This window comes from Prionailurus viverrinus, chromosome D4 (genome assembly GCF_022837055.1).
Source record: "Prionailurus viverrinus isolate Anna chromosome D4, UM_Priviv_1.0, whole genome shotgun sequence".
In the NCBI taxonomy this organism is placed as follows: Eukaryota; Metazoa; Chordata; class Mammalia; order Carnivora; family Felidae; genus Prionailurus; species Prionailurus viverrinus.
This window is the reverse complement of record NC_062573.1, coordinates 69,118,829-69,138,303: the sequence shown is the minus strand read 5'-3', so window position 1 is coordinate 69,138,303 and position 19,475 is coordinate 69,118,829. Positions and strand designations below refer to the sequence as shown.

At 37.2% G+C, this 19,475-nt stretch overlaps 1 protein-coding gene across 6 annotated transcripts in view; it reads left to right on the top strand.

Moving 5' to 3' along the window:
- VPS13A (vacuolar protein sorting 13 homolog A) overlaps positions 1 to 19,475 on the top strand; it is a 266,768-nt gene that overhangs the window by 148,606 nt on the left and 98,687 nt on the right. For all 6 annotated transcript variants that reach the window (XR_007146267.1, XM_047829766.1, XM_047829772.1 and 3 more), the window contains 7 exons: positions 3,213 to 3,340; positions 3,923 to 4,092; positions 4,847 to 5,064; positions 6,013 to 6,245; positions 16,722 to 16,814; positions 17,309 to 17,665; positions 18,993 to 19,094. Coding sequence is in view for 5 of the 6 variants with exons in the window: in XM_047829766.1 (XP_047685722.1) it covers positions 3,213 to 3,340; positions 3,923 to 4,092; positions 4,847 to 5,064; positions 6,013 to 6,245; positions 16,722 to 16,814; positions 17,309 to 17,665; positions 18,993 to 19,094 (1,301 nt within the window). In the remaining variant the exon portion in view is untranslated. The remainder of the gene's footprint in view (positions 1 to 3,212; positions 3,341 to 3,922; positions 4,093 to 4,846; positions 5,065 to 6,012; positions 6,246 to 16,721; positions 16,815 to 17,308; positions 17,666 to 18,992; positions 19,095 to 19,475) is intronic.

The following is a 19,475-nucleotide window of genomic DNA, read 5'->3' as shown; positions in this document are numbered from 1 at the left end:
CGGGGTACTTGGTGGCTTATTTGGTTAAGCGTTTGACTCTTGGTTTTGGCTCAAATCATTATCTTGAGTTTGTGGGATTGAGCCCTATGTTGGGCTCTGCGCTTACAGCATGGAGCCTGCTTGGGAAATTTCTCTCTCTCTCTCTCTCTCTCTCTCTCTCTCTCCCTCTCTCCCTCTCCCCCCCCCTCTTTACCCCCCCCCCCCCCGCATAAATAAGCATTTAAAGAAATCACACACCAAATACTTCATGAACACAGATACGGAAATTTTAAACAACATATTAGTATACTGAATCCAACAATAAGGATATAGGATACTTCACCTTGACCAAGTGAGAATTAGCCCAAAATAACAAAGTTGGTTTTAACAGTCAAAAATCAATGAATGTAAATCACCAAATTAACAAAGAAGAAAAAGATTATATCTCAGCAGATGCAAAGAAAGCATTTGACAAAATTCTGTACCTGTTTGTGAAGAAAACTAGAAATATTTAAAAGGCATACTTAATGCTGAAGTGTTAAATTTTTCCCTGTAAAGTAGGCACAAGTTAGAAGTGTCCATAATCATCATACCAGGTTAATTGGTAGTCATTGATAGAGTAATAAGGCCAGGAGAAGGATTAATAGGTCTAAAGAGTAGAAAGAAGTAAAAATGCCTTTGACCACATAGCCAGAAAACCGAAAAACAAAGGGCAAAAAAATATATGTATATATATTGCAAAAGAAGAACAAAGATTTATACTGTCTAATTTCAAAACATGGAATAAACTACAAATCTTGTTAGTATGGCTATTGGCATAACATAAATGGAATAGTAAAGCCCAGGAGTCCAGAAAACACACAGATAGAGTCAACTGATTTCAATGAAGACTAGTCAATAGGGAAAGGATAAACGTTTTAACAAATGGTGCTGTCACAACTAGATAAATGTAGGAAAAATTGAACCTTGTCCCTTTATACCATATATAGAAATTAATTTGAGATGGATGAAAGACCTATGTTTGAAAGCTAAAACTTTAAGCTTATAAAAGACAACATGGGATACCTTCATCATCATGGGATAGCCAAAGATTTCTTAGGCAGATAGAACACTAATCCTGAAAACTTTATAAAGGACACTTCATAAACATTTTTAATTTATACTTATCAAAAGATGGTATCAGATTGTGAAAAGTGAGGCTTCAGTCTGAGATACATATTCATGATACATGTATATGATGTTGTCATATCTAGAATACCTGATAACTCCTTGAAATTAAGAACTTTAAAAATAAAACCAAAAGAATTACCAAAAAAATTGGATACATGGGAGAGGAGAGGATACGTTAAATGTACAGTAAGCAGGTGAAAAGGTCCTAATATAGTTATTTATCTGGAAAACTCACCAGATGAGTCAGTTTTTAAAAGACTGACAACTCCACATGTTGATGAGAATATGAAACAGCGGAGATGCACATAATGTGATTTGGGAATGTGAATGAGTTGGGAAAATGTTGGGAATGTGAAATACTATAACTACTTCAACAGAGTTTGGCAGTTGACATAGATCTACCTTGTAACAAACAATTAGGGTCTAAGTATTTATCCTAACCCACTCCAAAATCAGTGCATATATCTACAAAATGACTTATTCAGGAGTATTTGTAGCAGATTGATTCATAATAGCTTAAATCTGGAAACAACCCATATGTTCATCAGTCCTAGAATGGATAAACTATATTTTCTGTAGAATGCATTTTCATAGACTGCAGAAGAAAGAATGACCCTTGCAACAGTATGGATGACTCTGAAACATGTTTACTGAAGGAAGCCAAACAGGAAAGAGGTTTTACTCTGAATATGACTATGCAGAATTTCAGAACAAACAAACAAAATTAACCTTTGGTGATTAAAAATTAGAATGGTAGGGAGGTTGAGGATTAGCTAGAAAGAGTTACAAGAGAGCTTTCTGGAATGATGTAAATCTTCAGTATCTTTTTTTTGTAAATAATTAAACTTTTATTTTATTTTTAAATATGAAATTTATTGTCAAATTGGTTTCCATACAACACCCAGTGCTCATCCCAAAAGGTGCCCTCCTCGATATCCATCACCCACCCTCCCATCCTTCCCACCCCTCCCACCCCCCATCAACCCTCAGTTTGTTCTCAGTTTTTAAGAGTCTCTTATGCTTTGCCTCTCTCCCTCTCTAACCTCTTTTTTTTTTCTTCCCCTCCCCCATGGACTTCTGTTAAGTTTCTCAGGATTTACATAAGAGTGAAAACATACATATATTGGCAAAGATGAGGTTAAGCTTTCACTTTTTGCAGATGACATGATATTATACATGGAAAATCCGATAGACTCCACCAAAAGTCTGCTAGAGCTGATACATGAATTCAGCAAAGTCGCAGGATACAAAATCAATGTACAGAAATCAGTTGCATTCTTTTACACTAATAATGAAGCAACAGAAAGAGAAAGAAACTGATCCCATTCACAACTGCACCAAGAAGCATAAAATACCTAGGAGTAAACCTAACCCAAGATGTAAAAAATCTTCAGTATCTTAATTGAAGTGTTTGTGGCATGGATATATAAAATCTCATTGAATTGTTCTGCTAAGATCTATGTATTTCACTGATGTAAATTTTAACTTCATTAAAAATAAGTTATGTAGTGTGGTGGTACTTGTCTCTGCGGTTGGGTAGAATGAGAATTAGCAAGAGCTGTGCGTTTAGTAAAAGCCCATTTAATATATACCATGTACATAAATGCCTTGGCTCAAAATGTAAAATGCAGGAAAGAATGAATTTTGTTTCCTTCTTTTCAGTGGAACAGTTTTTTAAACATCATTTAAGATGATCTTGTTTGGTTTTAGTTTTTTGAAGTAAGTTTGAATATTAAACTAGGTGCCAGGTATTCTAGTAGGAATTTTACACATACTCTTTTACTTAATCCCGAAAACAAACCCAGTGGTTAGTTCTGTTATTCTCATTTTACAAAAATGGAAACAGCATCAGTGTTTAATATTTCCAAGTTACTGCATGGATAGAATCTTAAGCCAGTAGTTACTGAGGTCAGCATCTGAATTTTCTAATCTTTTTTTATTTTCTTGAATGTCATTATACTATACCTGTTTAGTGGATAATTCTCTTAAGCCTATTTTAAGCCTGTTTTAATGACTTCTACTTTTCTTAACTTTTTTGTCCAATAACTTTTCATTTTTCCAAGGAACAACTGTAGTGACAGCTGCTGTGGTAGAAATACATTCACAGGCCTCTCAAGTTAAGACAACGCTAAATATGAGTTTCAAAACTGATTATCTCACCATGGTACTATATAGTCCAAGTCCTGAGCAGGTAAGTTAAGGAAGAAAAAATATTTTCTCACTTGATGAAAATGATATGTGAGTGCTTATTAAAGTAACAGTTTTTGGGGTGCTTGGGTGGCTCAGTTGGTTGAGCCTTCGACTTTGGCTCAGGTTATGAGCTTGCACTTCCTCACTTGGAGCCCTGCACTGGGCTGTGTGCTGACAGCTCAGAGCCTGGGGCCTGCTTGTGATGCTGTGTCTCCCTCTTTCTCTCTGCCCTCCCCCACTCACACTCTGTCTCTGTTGCTCAAAAATAAGTAAACATTTTAAAAATATTTAAAAAAATAAGTTGTTAATATTTCATATGTATTTTGGATTATCTTTTCCTCTGAAAAATGTTACTGATTATTTCATTTTAATAACAAAATTAATTTAACCATTGCCCTTTTAAGATAAGTTTTCTTTCCTATAGGTAGTGATGTAAAAAAAAAAAAAAGAGTTTTTAAATTAAATGGCTTTTTTGGCCTTTCATTAGCATGCGCTGTGGAGATAGAGAATGTGGTAGTTCATATCTTAAAATGTGTTAGACTTTGTTTTTCTGTAAAATGTGTATTGGTTTCCTCTTCCACAGACTTCCTTTACAGATGTTCGTGATCCTGCTCTGAAACTTGCTGAATTTAAGTTGGAGAATATTGTAAGCACTGCAAAGATGTATACAGATGACTCAGTATTTTCTTCCTTCTCATTAAAAAACTGTATTTTAGATGATAAAAGACCTCATGTCAAGAAGGCAACTCCTAGGTAACAGTGTGCTTAGTTTTTATTTGAGAAATGTTTGAATTGGGGCGCCTGGGTGGCGCAGTCGGTTAAGCGTCCGACTTCAGCCAGGTCACGATCTCACGGTCCGTGAGTTCGAGCCCCGCGTCAGGCTCTGGGCTGATGGCTCAGAGCCTGGAGCCTGTTTCCGATTCTGTGTCTCCCTCTCTCTGCCCCTCCCCCGTTCATGCTCTGTCTCTCTCTGTCCCAAAAATAAAAAATAAAAATAAACGTTGAGAAATGTTTGAATTGTTTGACAAAACTTAATCCCAAAGTTGCATGTTTGTTTTCTGGGTACATCCTAAGATCTTCAAAGTTTCAATTTAGTGGAGTCACGGTTTTCAGCATTGCAAATGGCCTCGTTCAGTTACGTGCTGTTCTTACTGGATGGTTGATGGAATGGTTCAAAAGAAATAATGCAGTTAAACTCGTTTTTTAAATGAATCTCTTTTTTCCTAAATTATTATTCATCTTTGTAAGTTCTAATGGGAAAACATGAAAAATTGAGAAGACATTTAAGTTCTGCCAATTGCTTAAAGTTACACTTACTAGTTTATGAAACAGTTGTGCTCCAGAAGTTCTTAAGTCTGTTATTTGGAGTACTTTGTGATCTTCCCAAGAAAAATGACTTCAGAATGTTGGTTTGCTGTTAGTAAAATGAATAAGAGGTCTTTTGACTTGTATTGGTGTGTTTGGTTATTTTTAAGATACTCACAGGAATTGTTATTGTATTTTTCAGAATGATAGGACTGACAGTTGGGTTTGACAAAAAGGACATGATGGATGTAAAGTATAGGAAAGTCAGAGATGGTTTGGTGACTGATTTAGTCCTTCAAGAAATGTATATTTGTGCCAGTGTAGAATTTCTGCTGACAGTTGCAAACGTCTTTCTTGAGGCCTTCACCACAGGCACGGCTATAGAAACCAGCGTTCAAACATGGACTGCTAAGGAAGAAGGTTAGTTATTGGCTAAAATAGTTAATATATGTATTATTGAAATGCTACAATAGCACTTGCCTTGATTATCTGTCTAGATGATGAGGCTAAGTGAATTAATAAAGTAAAATATTTTTCAGAGGTAAGTGAAAAACTTAAATGTGTTTTCCTGTAGGATGTGCAGTTTGTGTATTTTTCTACATATAAATATATATTGGGTTCAATAATTAAGGGACCTATATTAGAATAAGCAAATATGCTTCTCTACAGGCAGTAATTTAAAAGAATTTTTTTGACAAAAACAAGCAGGAGGAATAATGAACCAACTATTCCTTTTCATATTTAAAGACAGTATTTTTACTTAATGTACTCTTTTATTTTTGTTATTTTTACAGCTCTCCATTATCATTTACATATGTGGCTCATTGTGGTGTAGCAGAAGGAGTGCCAAGTTGAGAGTCAGAGATTGGGTTAGTTCCCAGCTCTGCCATGAAAGGGGTTTTCCCCCACATTTTAAAATGCTCTTAAGACTATACATCTTCAACTTTTATACTAAAAGAATTACAGTAGATTCCTTTGAGATCTAAGATTCTTGTATTTTTTTCCTTGGAATGAAAAAACCATTTTCTCACAAGTAACAAGTTTATCCATAAATAATCTGTATAACAAATATTTAGAAATATTTTAAAATGTGAACTTATTAAAAAAAAAAAAAAAAAGGGCGCCTGGGTGGCGCAGTCGGTTAAGCGTCCGACTTCAGCCAGGTCACGATCTCGCGGTCCGTGAGTTCGAGCCCCGCGTCGGGCTCTGGGCTGATGGCTCAGAGCCTGGAGCCTGTTTCCGATTCTGTGTCTCCCTCTCTCTCTGCCCCTCCCCCGTTCATGCTCTGCCTCTCTCTGTCCCAAAAATAAATAAACGTTGAAAAAAAAAATTTAAAAAAAAATGTGAACTTATTTTGTTTCTATTTAGTACCTGTACAGGAAAAAGAGAAGTGGGAAGTTAATATTATTATTAAAAATCCTGAAATTGTGTTTGTGGCTGATATGACACGAAGTGATGCTCCTGCCTTAGTCATTACAACACAATGTGAAATTTGTTGGAAAGGTGACCGTGAGAACAGTACAATGACTGCTGCCATTAAAGATCTTCAAGTGAGAGCATGCCCATTTCTTCCAGTCAAGAGAAAAGGCAGAATCACTACGGTGAGTTTACTCTTTCCTTATCTGCTTAATTGTACACTATTTCGGATTTAGCCATATGCCTCTTTAGAAAACTACTAACGTACTTCTCAGCCTTTTTCTGTAAAATACCTTTCTTTTTTCTTGAAGAGCCTAGTCTAGATTATTATTACACAAGCTTTGAAGCTCTTTTTCATTCCCCAGTTGCTCCACAGTGTTGTATGTATTTGTGGGAATAGTCTCACCAACAAGTTGTTTTCGTCAGGACGCTTCTAGGAGACCTCACTCTGGCTTTCTGACCATGTCAATTTCACACTGCTCTTAGCTCTTTGAGACTTTCTACCAGTCATTTGCTATGTTGTTTCAGTTTTATTATCTTTGATCTTTGATTTTTTTCTCCCATCTGGACACTTTTGCTCAGATAGATTTTTTTTTCTTTTTTCCCTGTAATTTATTTGACCCTTGAGTCATTTGCTTCGATATATATTCACATTTGTGTTTTACTCTGTGGTAGCCTCTTGGCCGTCCACTCTTTATAACTGAGGAAAGTCCGTTTCTTCAAAGACATCTTTTTCTTTCTTTCTTTTTTTTTTTTTTTTTGATGTTTATTTATTTCTGAGATAGAGACAGAGCATGAGCGGGGAAGGGGCAGAGAGAGAAGGAGACACAGAACCCGAAGCAGGCTCCAGGCTCCGAGCTGTCAGCACAGAGCCCTACGCAGGGCTTGAACTTACAAACCGTGAGATCATGACCTGAGCCGAAGTTGGACGCTCAACTGACTGAGCCACCCATAGATGTCGCCCCTAAAGACATCTTTTTCAAGTTAACTATTACTCCTAGTACTCGTATAAAACACAAATTGTGTAGGCTTCTACAAGGAGTAGTAGAAGCATAAATGTTCTTAATAGTCAACATAGAAACATTAACTGTAATTTTGTGATAAGTCAATACATATATGTCAATTAGGATACAGGTGAGTTTCTTTTCTTAGTTTGCAAGGCTGATGGCTCACCACTAACAAAAGAGAGGAAACAACAACTGGAGGGCAAGGTGATTCTCTTTTATGTTATAATTTAGAAATTTTACATATATTTTTTCTATTTACATCTGTTTGGCCTTGTTAAAAGACAAAATCCAACCAGGGAAATTTGAAGATATAATTGGCTTTATTAAACATTTCATGCATTTGGCTGCATCCCATCTAGCAAATAGAAAGAAGTTCCTAGGAGTTATATAAAATGGAAGGTTTTTTTTTAATAGGAAGGAGAAAGGAGCAGGGAAGTTGTTAGCAAAAGAAAGGATTGTCTCAGACAAGGTCATATTTTTTTAAAAGAGAGAGGCTTGTTGGGTAGATTAACTCCTCTTCCTTTTGGGGATGGAGAAGGGTCCATATGACAGATTACCTCATTGGTGCAGACCAAAAACTTCCTGATTAAGACTACATTTTGGGGGGAGGTTGAAACTGCAGTTAGGTTAGGTATTAAGCCCTGGTTTACCAATTTAGCCTAGCATAAGTAAGTGACTTCATCTTGATCCTGTGGTTTTTCCTTTTATTACCAGCTTGAACTTAGTTGTAGGACCACACTTCTCTTCAAAAAGGACTGGAGTGTGTGCTCTTTTTTCCTGAGCTACCGTGTGCTCACCTGAAACTTCTATTACTGTAGGAGAGAAAAGGAGATACAAGGTGACAGTTAGAGGTCCTGCCCTATTGATCACTCAGAGGTTTTTTCCTGTGTCCACACGTATAATTCATAGTTGTCTTTTCTCATCCAGAGAACATCTCCATCTCTTCCTTAAGGGGTACAAGTTCAAAGTCCAGGATCTTTGGGTGATAGTTTTTTTCAGTCTGCTGTGACTTCTCTCTTTTAGACCATCTATTAACTAACAGACAAATACTCTATTGCTTTTCAGCAAGCACTCCATCACCACACACACAAATACCACATACTTGTGGTGTAAGGACAGGGTAGTTGCGGTTCAGAAAAAGAAAGAATGGGAACACTTGGTAGTCACTTATCCTTAACAACTGTCATATCCTTCTGAGTGGGAATGCGAAAACTTGCAGCTCCTATAGTGGAGTCCGGTTCCTGGGAGAGCATGTGTTGTGCCTTCCGTTTTACTCTCATGGAAGAGCATTGCTGTCTTTTTCTCAGATGGCTCTGGCCTTCCCCTTTGAAAGAATTTTTTTTTTTTGCCATTATTCTCTGTAGACACTTCTGAGGTGGCTATTGTCTTTTTTGGGGGAACCCCACAGTTGTCACAGCTTCCTCCTGAGTTGGTTACTCAGCAGTTGAATAAGAGGGTTTTGCATCACAGATAATGGTTTCTTTGGCAGTCCTTCATTCCTTGAACATTTAGTTTACATCTAGGTAGTTCCAGGTAAAAGCAGCCATAACCAAAGCATGCATTCATTCACTCACTGTAGAAAACTCCTGTTTTACTTACTGATGTTTATATTTTGTCTATTCTGCCTCCATCCTGATTTAGTAAAGGCTCCTTTAATAATTAATAGATGTGGGCAGGGGGGACAAGCACCATCTGTAATCTAATTTTTGTTGTTATTTTTGCCATGGGCTAGTTCCATATTTGATTTTAACAAAAATTGCTAGAGAAAGACTAGGAGTGCAGTCTTCTCTCTCGCTGAGGCTCCTCTTTAGAGCCGGGGTCTCCTCAGTGGTTTCCTGTCTCTCATAGGACTTTGCAGACAGCAGAATGAAGGAGCTAATACAGAGCAACATTCTCAATATTCCAAGCCTGTCTGGCTGAAGTCAGGTTTTTTTCCAGAGTACGTTGTCTGCCTTCCTAGGTATCACCAGTAGCAGTCTTCCCAGATATTTTGCTATGGCATTGTTAAAGTCATCAGCTTTGTATTTTTGTAGCTGGGGTACAGGGGGGCAAGAGCACCTGGCCCTGGGGTCCCAAATAGACCAGGTTTGGCCAATCGCTGCTGACAGAATCCAAAGGCAGAGAGACAGTGGTGGTGAAACAGGAAAGGAATTTATTTCAGTGAGGCCAACACGGGGAAGACAGCAGGCTAATATCTCAAAGACTGTCTCCAAAGTACCGAAAATGGGTCTAGATTTATACGAGGAGAATGTGGGTTGGGGGCCTGGATGGCTCAGTTGGTTGAGCATATGACTCTTGATTTTAGCCCGGGTCATGATCTCATGGTCTGTGGGATTGAGCCTCATGTCAGGCTGTGGGTTGGCAGCAGGAGCCTGCTCAGGATTCTCTCTCCTCCTTTCCTCTGCCCCTCCCCTGCTTGAGTGCGCATTGGTGCACATATGCTTGCACACTCTCTCTGAAAATAAAACAATAAACTTCAAAAAAATGTGGGGCAAAGGTTTGTGGGTGTGAGCAGGTGGGCAGTAAAGGTCAGGTGGACCTTTGTCTTGTGGTCAGTCACATGGGGTCTTGCTGGCTTAGGGCAGTGCTTATTGCTTGAAGGGTAGTTTCAGCTCCCATCAGGGGATGCTTTGCCCATAGGGTCTGTTGCCCGTGTTAAGTAATAAGCTGTAAAGAAAAACTTAATCAGTTAGAAAGTACAGACTAAGGTCACAGTGGAGGTAGTTGAAGGCCTCTTTCATTTTGAAATATCCCTTGTCCATTCAATTGGCAAATCAGTCACAGATATTTTGAACTTTGCTGAAGTGCCAACTTCTCTGAATGAAATTCTGTGCTTAGTTAGGATGTTAATTAGGTGCTGTAACAAGCAGTGCCTCCCAAAAAGTAGCTAAAGCATGGCTTAACCACATTTAAAAGATTGTTTCCATCTTGTTCTGCTATTCCTAGGATGTAATTTAATCTGCTTATTCAAGGAAATAGATTTTTTCCTCTTAGTCCCATTCTGCTGACCATTTAGAAATTGCTGACCACTCCACTCTACTTAGCAATAGCCTTCTGCTTAGTACATAACTAATTTGACAAATAATTAGAAGGTAAATCACCTCCAAATTTTGAGATAACTCCTCTGCTCCTTTTTCTTCCCCTTGGGAACTTTGCAGGGTTACCTTGGTAGCTTGCTTATACTTCCAAGCAGATGTTTTTAACATGACTTTCAACTTGTAGATGGATTTCTACTCTGCCACAAGTGGCTTCCTTCATAGATGGAAACAGAAGTATAGAAAAGGATGGGGCACTTGGGTGGCTCAGTCTTTTAAGTGTCCAACTTCGGCTCAGGGCATGATCTCATGGTTTGTGAGTTCTCGCCCTATGTCGGGCTCTGTGCTGACAGCCCAGAGCTTGGAGCCTGCTTCAGAATCTGTGTATCTCTCTCTCTGCTCCTCCCCTGCTCATACTCTGTCTCTCTCCCTCTCAAAAATCAGTAAACATTAAAAAGGAAAAAAAAAAAGTATTGAAAAGGAGATCTTTAGCTGGGTAACCATGTCTTAAGGGAAACTTCTGTGATTTGGGGGGATTTTGAAAAGTGTATTTATTATTTATGGCCAGCCAGCAGTTTTGGCCACATACATTTGGATAAGTTGTAGTTAGTGGAACTTTAATTGATACTGTATTTATTTAATATTAAAGTTTCTTAATCTAATATATTTTTTTTAACATTTATTCATTTTTGAGAGAGAGAGCACGAGTGGGAGAGGGGCAGAGAGAGAGAGAGAGAGGGAGACACAGAATCCACCACAGGCTCCAGGCTCTGAGCTGTCATCACAGAGCCTGAGACAGGGCTCGAACCCACTAACCACAAGATCATGACCTGAGCCAAAGTCAGATGCCCAACCAACTGAGCCACCCTGGCACCCCAGGGTGCCCCAGATTAAGAAATCCCAGTTTCTTAATCATATTAATTGGGGTCCATAGATGCTTATTAAAACTTCATGAACCTTGTAAAGTGCTGTATACATGGATTTTTAAAAATGCTGTATACATGGATTTTTTTTTTTTTTAAATGAAACACTAGACATTTCAACGTTTATTTTTTTATTTTTGGGACAGAGAGAGACAGAGCATGAACGGGGGAGGGGCAGAGAGAGAGGGAGACACAGAATCGGAAACAGGCTCCAGGCTCCGAGCCATCAGCCCGGAGCCTGACGCGGGGCTCGAACTCCCGGACCGCGAGATCGTGACCTGGCTGAAGTCGGATGCTTAACCGACTGCGCCACCCAGGCGCCCCTACATGGATTTTTTTAAATGCGAATTTACTTTTCAAGGGATACACAACACCAAATTTTTAGAAGTTTTAACAGATTGGATATTCTCATCTTTGCTCCTTGTAGAGTATAAATTTATATTTGTCTGACTTTATTTCACCCATTAAGATTTTATAATTTTTGAATAAATTCCTAAATCGTAATAAAAGCTAAATCATGATCCAGATTTTGAATTTATATCATAACAAATGTCTGTAAGTTTTTTTTAAGTTTTTATTCAAATTCCAATTAGTTAACATACAGTGTAATATTGTTACAGGGGTACAGTGTAGTGATTCAACACTTCAACAACACTCGATGCTCATCACAAGTGCACTCCTTAATCCCCATCACTTATTTAACTCACCTCCCCACTGCTAACCATTGGTTTGTTCTTTGCAGTTAAGAATCTGTTTCTTGGTTTGCCCCCTCTCTCTTTTTTTTCCCTTTGCTCATTTGTTTCTTAAATTCCACAGATGAGGAAATCATAGGGTATTTGTCTTTCTCTGACTGACTTATCTCACTTAGCATAATATTCTTCACCTCATTGTAAATAGCACTATTTCATCCTTTTTTATGGCTGGGCTGTCAGCTTTTTTAAGTGAATTTGTGTTATTCTGTAACTTTACTAAACTTGTTACGTATTCTAGTATTTTTAATTATGTTAGGTTTTCTAAAAATTACCTGCAAAAGTAACATTCTTTGTTCCTTAAATGACAATAATGACTCATCCTCATTGCATTCCCATTTTTCAGTTATTACTATATTACTATAATTTTAATATTTGCTTGTGAATTTATACATACAACCTTGAGATGTTGAAAATTTTCCATATCTAATTTTGAAAGAATCTTAATCATGAATAAGTGTGGAGTTTTATTTTTTTTAGTTTAATTTTTTATTTTGAGAGAGAGCACTGGAGAGGCAGAGAGAGAGACAGACAGACTCAAGCAGGTTCCATCACTGTCAGCGCAGAGCATGGTGTGGAGCTTGAACTCACGAACTGTAAGATCGTGACCTGAGCTGAAACTGAGCTGGATACTTAACCAACTGAGCCTCCCAGGTGCCCCATATATGATGTTTTATTGAGTGCTTACTACTATCCGCTGAAAAAAGCATAATAGTTTTTATTATTCTTATAATAAATAACATTAATAGTTTTTCCTATAGCATGTGAGCCTTACATTTGTGGGAAAAATACCCCAAATTGGAGACTATTTTAATTTGTTCTTCTGTTTTGTTAAAAGTACCTTCGTGGAATCTATAATAAAAGCCTGTAACTCTCCTGGAAGAGTAGCTGGGGGAGGCTTCTCAGCAGAAATGACCTTTATGCTGATGCCTGTAGGATGAGTAGGTATTATCTAATTCACCTGCAACAGGAGCATGTTTCAGGGTAAAGGGATAGCATATGCAGAGAACCTGGGTTCCAGAGAGCACAAGTTCCCACCCCACACCTACCCGCACACCAGCATCTGTACTCTTATACTCTGCCTTTTTCTCTTGTCATTCAGTTCTTCAGTGTGGGGCAGTCCTTCCCACCACCAAGATAAGGTTTGTAAAGTGGAGAATTTATAGTGAACTCTTACAGGTTTTTGTAGATGTTGTGTAGCTCAAGATTGCTTCTTCAAAGGGGAAGCAGTAGCAGCAGGAAAGTCTTTTCGTGTAAGACTGGGAGCAGTTTGGTGAGAAAGTAGGAAAGAGAAAAAAATGATAGAAATACCCCTGAAATCACAGTGGATATAGTTGGAGACAAATACTAGTAGGAAAACAATTCCATTTTCAGAACTGTTTCTGCGTCATTAAATTAATCTATATGGACTGGATCGTGGACAACTTGACAGTAATGTTTTGGCATGAACACCTTTACCGTTACTGACCAGCTGCATTTTTAATCTTCAGTAACTAGACTTGAAAATAAAGGAATTGGGCAAGGATCAACATGTACCTTCGTATTTATTTTGGGAAGGGGCTATTAAAAAATTTCCAAATTATAGAGAAACTTGTATATGTATGTATCATGGTATTTTTTTTTGGTTTTGTTTTGTCTTCCCTAAGATGAAGAGATAACACAAATTTTATATTGAAAATCTTGGATCATGTATTGTAATGTTATCATTCCTGTTTGTGAAGTTTAAAGACGTAATATACTGAATGTTAAAGTCGTGTACCAGTTGTTCCTAATGATTTTATTAGAATAGTGGTAGTTTTTCTTTTTTTGGTGTTTGTTTATTTTGAGAGAGAGAGAGAGGTAGGGAGAGGGCTGGGCAGACACTGAAGGGAGGGAGAGAATCCCAAGCAGGCTCCACATTGTCAGCGCAGAGCCCAACACAGGGCTCAAACTTACAAACCGTTAGATTATGACCTGAGCCAAAACCAAGAGTCAGACACGTAACTGAAGGAGCCACCCAGGTGCCCCTAGAATAGTGGTAGATTTTAATGTGATTTCTTTGGGAAATTGTTTAGGATGTCAATTTTTCTTCCTGACTTATTCTTCATTATTAGTGTAGGCAGAATTCTAAGATGGCCCCCAAGATTTCTATTCCCTGTTGCATGTGCCCAGTATGGTTTTCTCTTGAGTGTGGGTAGATTTAATAACTATAATTAAGTCACTAATTAGTTAACTTTGAGTTAATCAAAGAGAGATTCTGGGTGAGCCTAACCTAATTTTTAAAATGTGAAACATCAGAATAATGTTTTCCTGTCGGCTTTAAAGGAGCAAACTGGGGAGAAGGCAACATGGCAAGAGCCTGTGAGTGACAGTAGGAGTAGAAGGCAGTCCCTGGCCAACAGCCAGCCAGCAAATGGAGATCTCAGTCATAGGGCCGAAAAGACAGGAATTTTACCAGCGACCTGAAGGAGTCTGGGAGAAAATCTTTACCTGGTCACACCTTCAGATGACATAACTGGCTGGCTGACCCCTAATTTCATCAAGATTCCTAACCCATGAAAACAGGGAAATGATAAATTTGTGTTAAGTTGCAAAGTGTGTAGAAATTTGTTATGCAGGAATAGGAAACAAGCAGTTAATCTATAAAATGTGGGAGTGGCAGGGGTGCCTGGGTGGCTCAGTGTGACTCTTCATTTTGGCTCAGGTCATGATCTCATGGTTTGTGAGATAAGCCCTGCACTGGGCTCTGTGCTGACAGTGTGGAGCCTGCTTGGGTTTCTCTATCTCCCTCTGTTTCTGTCTCTTGTTTCCCGTGCAGGTGCCTGTGCACGCTCTCTTTCTCTCTCTCAAAAATAAGCATTAAAAAAAAAATGTGGTAGCAGCTTTGGAACTGGGGAGCATGCAGAATCTGGAGGAATTTTAAGGAGAATGGTAGAGAAAGCTTCAAGTGTGTTGAACAGACTCTTTTGGAATATGCTGCCCAAAGGGCCTACAAAGAAGGTGAAAGACATGTTATTGGAAGCAGAAAGGATGGCTTGAGTTACAATACAAAGAGCTTTGCAAAACTGTCTTGTAGTTGTCTGGAAAGCAGAACTTATGAGTGGAAAACATGGAGATATATATATATATATATATATATATAGCTAAGGAGATTTCTAAGATGCCTGATTTGAAGATGTTGGCTGCTTTCTTTTTGCATTTTTTAATGTTAATTTGTTAATTGATTTTTGAGAGAGAGAGAAAAAGAACACAAGCAGGGAGGAGGGGAGGGCAGAGAGAGGGGGAGACACAGAATCCAAAGCAGGCTTCAGGCTCTGAGCTGACAGCACAGAGCCCAACGTGGAGCTTGAACTCACCAACTACAGGATCATGACCTGAGCTGCAGTCAGATGCTTAACAGGCTGAGCCACCCAGATGCCCCAATGTTGCCTGTTTTCTTACTGTTTATAGTAAAATGCTAGACCAGAGGGATAATTTAAATTGAGGAAGAACAGTTAAAAAGAACCAGAACTTTATGATTTTGATAATTCCTTAGCTTTTCAAATGGCAGAAGATGCTAAAAGTCAGAAATAGCTCCCAAAAGTGTGGCATAGAGAAAAGACTGTGTATATAAACTTTTGCTAAATCTCAGGATAAAAAAACACAGTGTTCATACACAGGAAGGGCCCTTTCAAGAGATTTTGAAGGATTAATGTGTGTTTCACAGATCTTCTCAAACAGAGAGTGTCTAGGAATTATAAAGGTATCACCTGTTAGCCATTTCAACAGGAGGCCATGATTATCTCAAAAAGAGCAGTGGGTGTTGCTTTTGTCTAATGCAATGAAACCTCAAAATTTACAGAATGCCCTCAGGGTTCTTGAGAAAAGTATTTTAATAGAAACACTGTGAGGATGGACTGAGAGGGACAGAGAGAACAAAATGAAGAGAGACTCTTTGCATCTCCAAAATTCTGGCAAGAAGCAGGATGGTAAAACTACTCAGTTGCAAATTTATGCTACCTTTTCTAGAAATGGAAGGATGACTCTCAGGGTAGAAATGAGCACCACAGAGAATTGATCCTAGGCTTTGAAACCTAATCAAGAAACTCATTGACCTGGGTGGAGTTCAAAGCTACGTTGGGCTAGTAACTTCTTTGTACCTTTCATTTTCCCCATTTGAACTAGAATATCTGTAATTGTTACCCTATGTCTGCCCCACCATTCTGTGTTGGGAGGGTGGGGGCAAATAACTCCTCTTCCTTTCACAGATCCACAAAAGGGAAACTGTGCCGTTATACTTCATAGATTATACCCATGTACTTCATCAGTACCTGTACCCAATTTAGATTTTAGACCTTGAGCTAAAAAGATAAAAAGAGGTGAGATTTGGGGATTTTTGAATCAGTGAGAGATACAGAGAAGATTCATGTGTGATAAGATAAAAGATACAGATGATGAGATTTTAGACTTCTGGGATGAGGCTATTAGAAACCTTAGGAGGTAAATGAATATATTATGCATTTGAGAGGAGCCTGAGTCTTTGGGGGCTAGAGGGCAGAATTCTGCTACCACACCTAAAGGAAGCTCAATTAATTTATAATTACATTAAGACTTATTTAGGAAATCTAATGTACTTATAATTTCTTCATCTTTGGTAGTTCTCCTATATAATTTTGTTTCAATTTTATAATGAAAAAATACCGTGAAAAAATTTTATTGTAGTAAGTAAAATAAAGTATATAAAATCAGGTTTTATGGGGCTTTCATATATTTAATGTATCTTTTGACTTACTATGTTTAATTAATATTGTTGCTATTGTTAATAATTTCTAATATAAATGATAGGTATAAAAGATAATTGTGTTATTGGGTCACGTTTTTAAAAGTTACTTTGACTAACTTATTTCACTTAGCTATTACTAGAAATATCTATAAATAAAACCGTTTTAGAACAGTGTTAATTTGGTGGGATTGAATTATCTCTCATAGGTTTTGCAGCCCTGTGACTTATTCTATCAAGCTACTCAAATAAGTGCAAATCCACAAGTGATTGATATATCAGTAAAATCCTTGACACTGAAGGTAAGTTAAAATGCAGTCAGTTGTTCATATCTTTAATGCACCCTTTAAAAAATTAGTAAAACCTAGAAGTAAGCAATTATTATATTGCCTTTTAATTGTTAAATAATCAAAAATGCAGCTGTGTTTCTGAAAATATTTTTATGTGACACATTATTTGTGATGTATTATTTAATACACATTTTATAACGAATGCTGTATATTTTATTATTGGTGTTTGACTCCTTCTGTGGATAACATCTAACATTCCTATAGTATATATAGTTGAACTTCCACTTGATCAGTTTAATATTAATATCTATAAGATTCATGTAAGTATTTTAAAAATTGAAATCATTATAAAATTTTTGTAGGCAATAAATTATATCTACTCTCTGGGTAGTGATGTTAGTTTAATATTCTTCATGATCCTTCGAGTCTATCTAATATTTTTTTAAATACCTAATTTTGAAAGTGTTATGTGTAGATTTTTCATTACTTTTAATTTTTCCCCTTAGGTTTCACCAGTTATCATAAATACTGTGATTACCATAACGTCAGCACTTTATACATCTAAGGAAACCATCCCCGAGGATACTGCTTCTTCTACAGCACATTTATGGGAAAAGAAGGATACTAAGAGTTTAAAAATGTGGTTTCTTGAAGAACCAAATGAAGTTGAAAACAAAGCTCCCACAACTGAATTGATTCTCAGAGGAGAGATCATAAGAGTGAACATTGATTCTATTTTTATAGTTCTTGAGGCTGGAGTTGGTCACAGAACAGTGCCTATGCTGTTAGCAAAGTCACGTTTTTCGGGGGAAGGCAAAAACTGGAGTTCCTTGATAAATCTATACTGTCAGCTTGAATTAGAAGTAAGCATATGTAGTATTTTTCTAGATTCTATAACAAATAGTTCTGCATGTGGAATATTTGTGAAGTATTATGTAAATATTTTCATTAGGCTTATTGTAAAGATGATGTTGGCTCACAATACTTTTGGAAGAAAGTACACAAATTTATGACCTTGATATAGTTGCTCTTATGCATATATTACTTTTATTGAAATATAAAGTTAACTTGGATATTTCAGTTGAATTTTATCAGTTTAAAGGTGATACATTAGTAATGTTGAATAGAGTCAAAATTCTTATTTTTAAGAATGGAATATCTTTTATCCTTTAAAAGGATAATAGATTATTTCTGAATCTCTTCTAAAAGAGTAATAGTGGGGTGCCGGGTGGTTGATGGTTGAGCATCGGACTCTTGAATTTGACTCATGTCCTGATCCCAGGGTCATGAGATTGAACCCTGGATTCCATGCTGAGTGTAAAGCCTACTTAAGATTCTCCCTCCCTTTCCCTCCCCTTCCCTCCCACCAATTGCACACTTTGTCTATCTCTTAAAAACAAAATATAATAAAAAAGTTAAAGTAATAGGAATTAGAAGAATATACCTTATACTTCTATAGAATGCATTATCTTTAGTGACTTTGAAATTTTTGTGAGAGTACTTTAATTATAAAGGAAATGCTTGTTTTGAAACAACATATATTTTGCTTCACAATTTATCTACTGAGAATTATCCCCAAAGATATTTTGGTTTTAATTATGAGTTTATATCTAGTAGAAACTAATTGGATATTCTAGCTTATATCAATAAACATGAAGGTTTATAAGCTGATTTATTATTTGTGTGTTCATACAGAAATATACACTAATAAAGGTAGAACTGACTGACTAGATGTCAGATTCTGAAATTCTGGCTAGATTCTGTATATTTTGCAGAGAACATATGATCTAGGATGTCCAGGAAGTTCTGAAAATTCAAATAAACACTTACTGAATTGTAGGTTATTCATCAAGAGATTTCAAAAAAAATCAGTGGAGGTAGGCAGGTCTGTTTAAAAATGTCACTAATACATGGTAAATGGACACAGTTTTTGCTCGTTGGCCCAGTCTGGAAGTCAAGGAGAGATGCTTAAAAGAGAGTTTTATGCGGATTAAATTGTGAAGACTAGACTCTGAAGTTAGCCAGGTGAGGAAAGTGCTGAGGGAGTGTGTGCAGGAAACCAAGAAATGGCATGTGGAACAGTTTTCATAAAAAGAAATAACATAGCCAAAAGAAATCGTTGTGGGAAACAGGGAAGATCACCTTCAAAAGTATAAGAATGCCTTATTCAAAATTTGATTTTCTCTATAGGTCCATTATTACAATGAAATGTTTGGTGTATGGGAGCCTTTGCTTGAACCTTTAGAAATTGATCAGACTGAGGATTTTAGACCATGGAATCTTGGAATCAAGGTACATTGGAAGTCTGAAATTTTTCTTTCCAAAATTGAGAATGTCCACACCACACAAAACACTTGAATTTTAGTAACAAAGTTCAAGTTTTCTCATTATGAACCTTGACGCATGCTTCCCTGTTGGACCTGTGAATGTAATTTTCATCCCCAAGGCCAGTGCCTCCTATGTTAATACAAATAATTATGTAACTTTTATTGTGTTCTAGACACTGTTCTAAACAATGTACTTTTGATTGACCCCTTATAGCACCCCTCTGAAGTTAGAGTTTTTAACTCCTTTTTAACATGTGAAGGAACTGAGACTAGAGAGCTTAAGAGACTTCCCTAAAGTAGTATCTTCAGTGAAAGAGGTGGGATGCATTTCTGGCTGCAGGTTTCC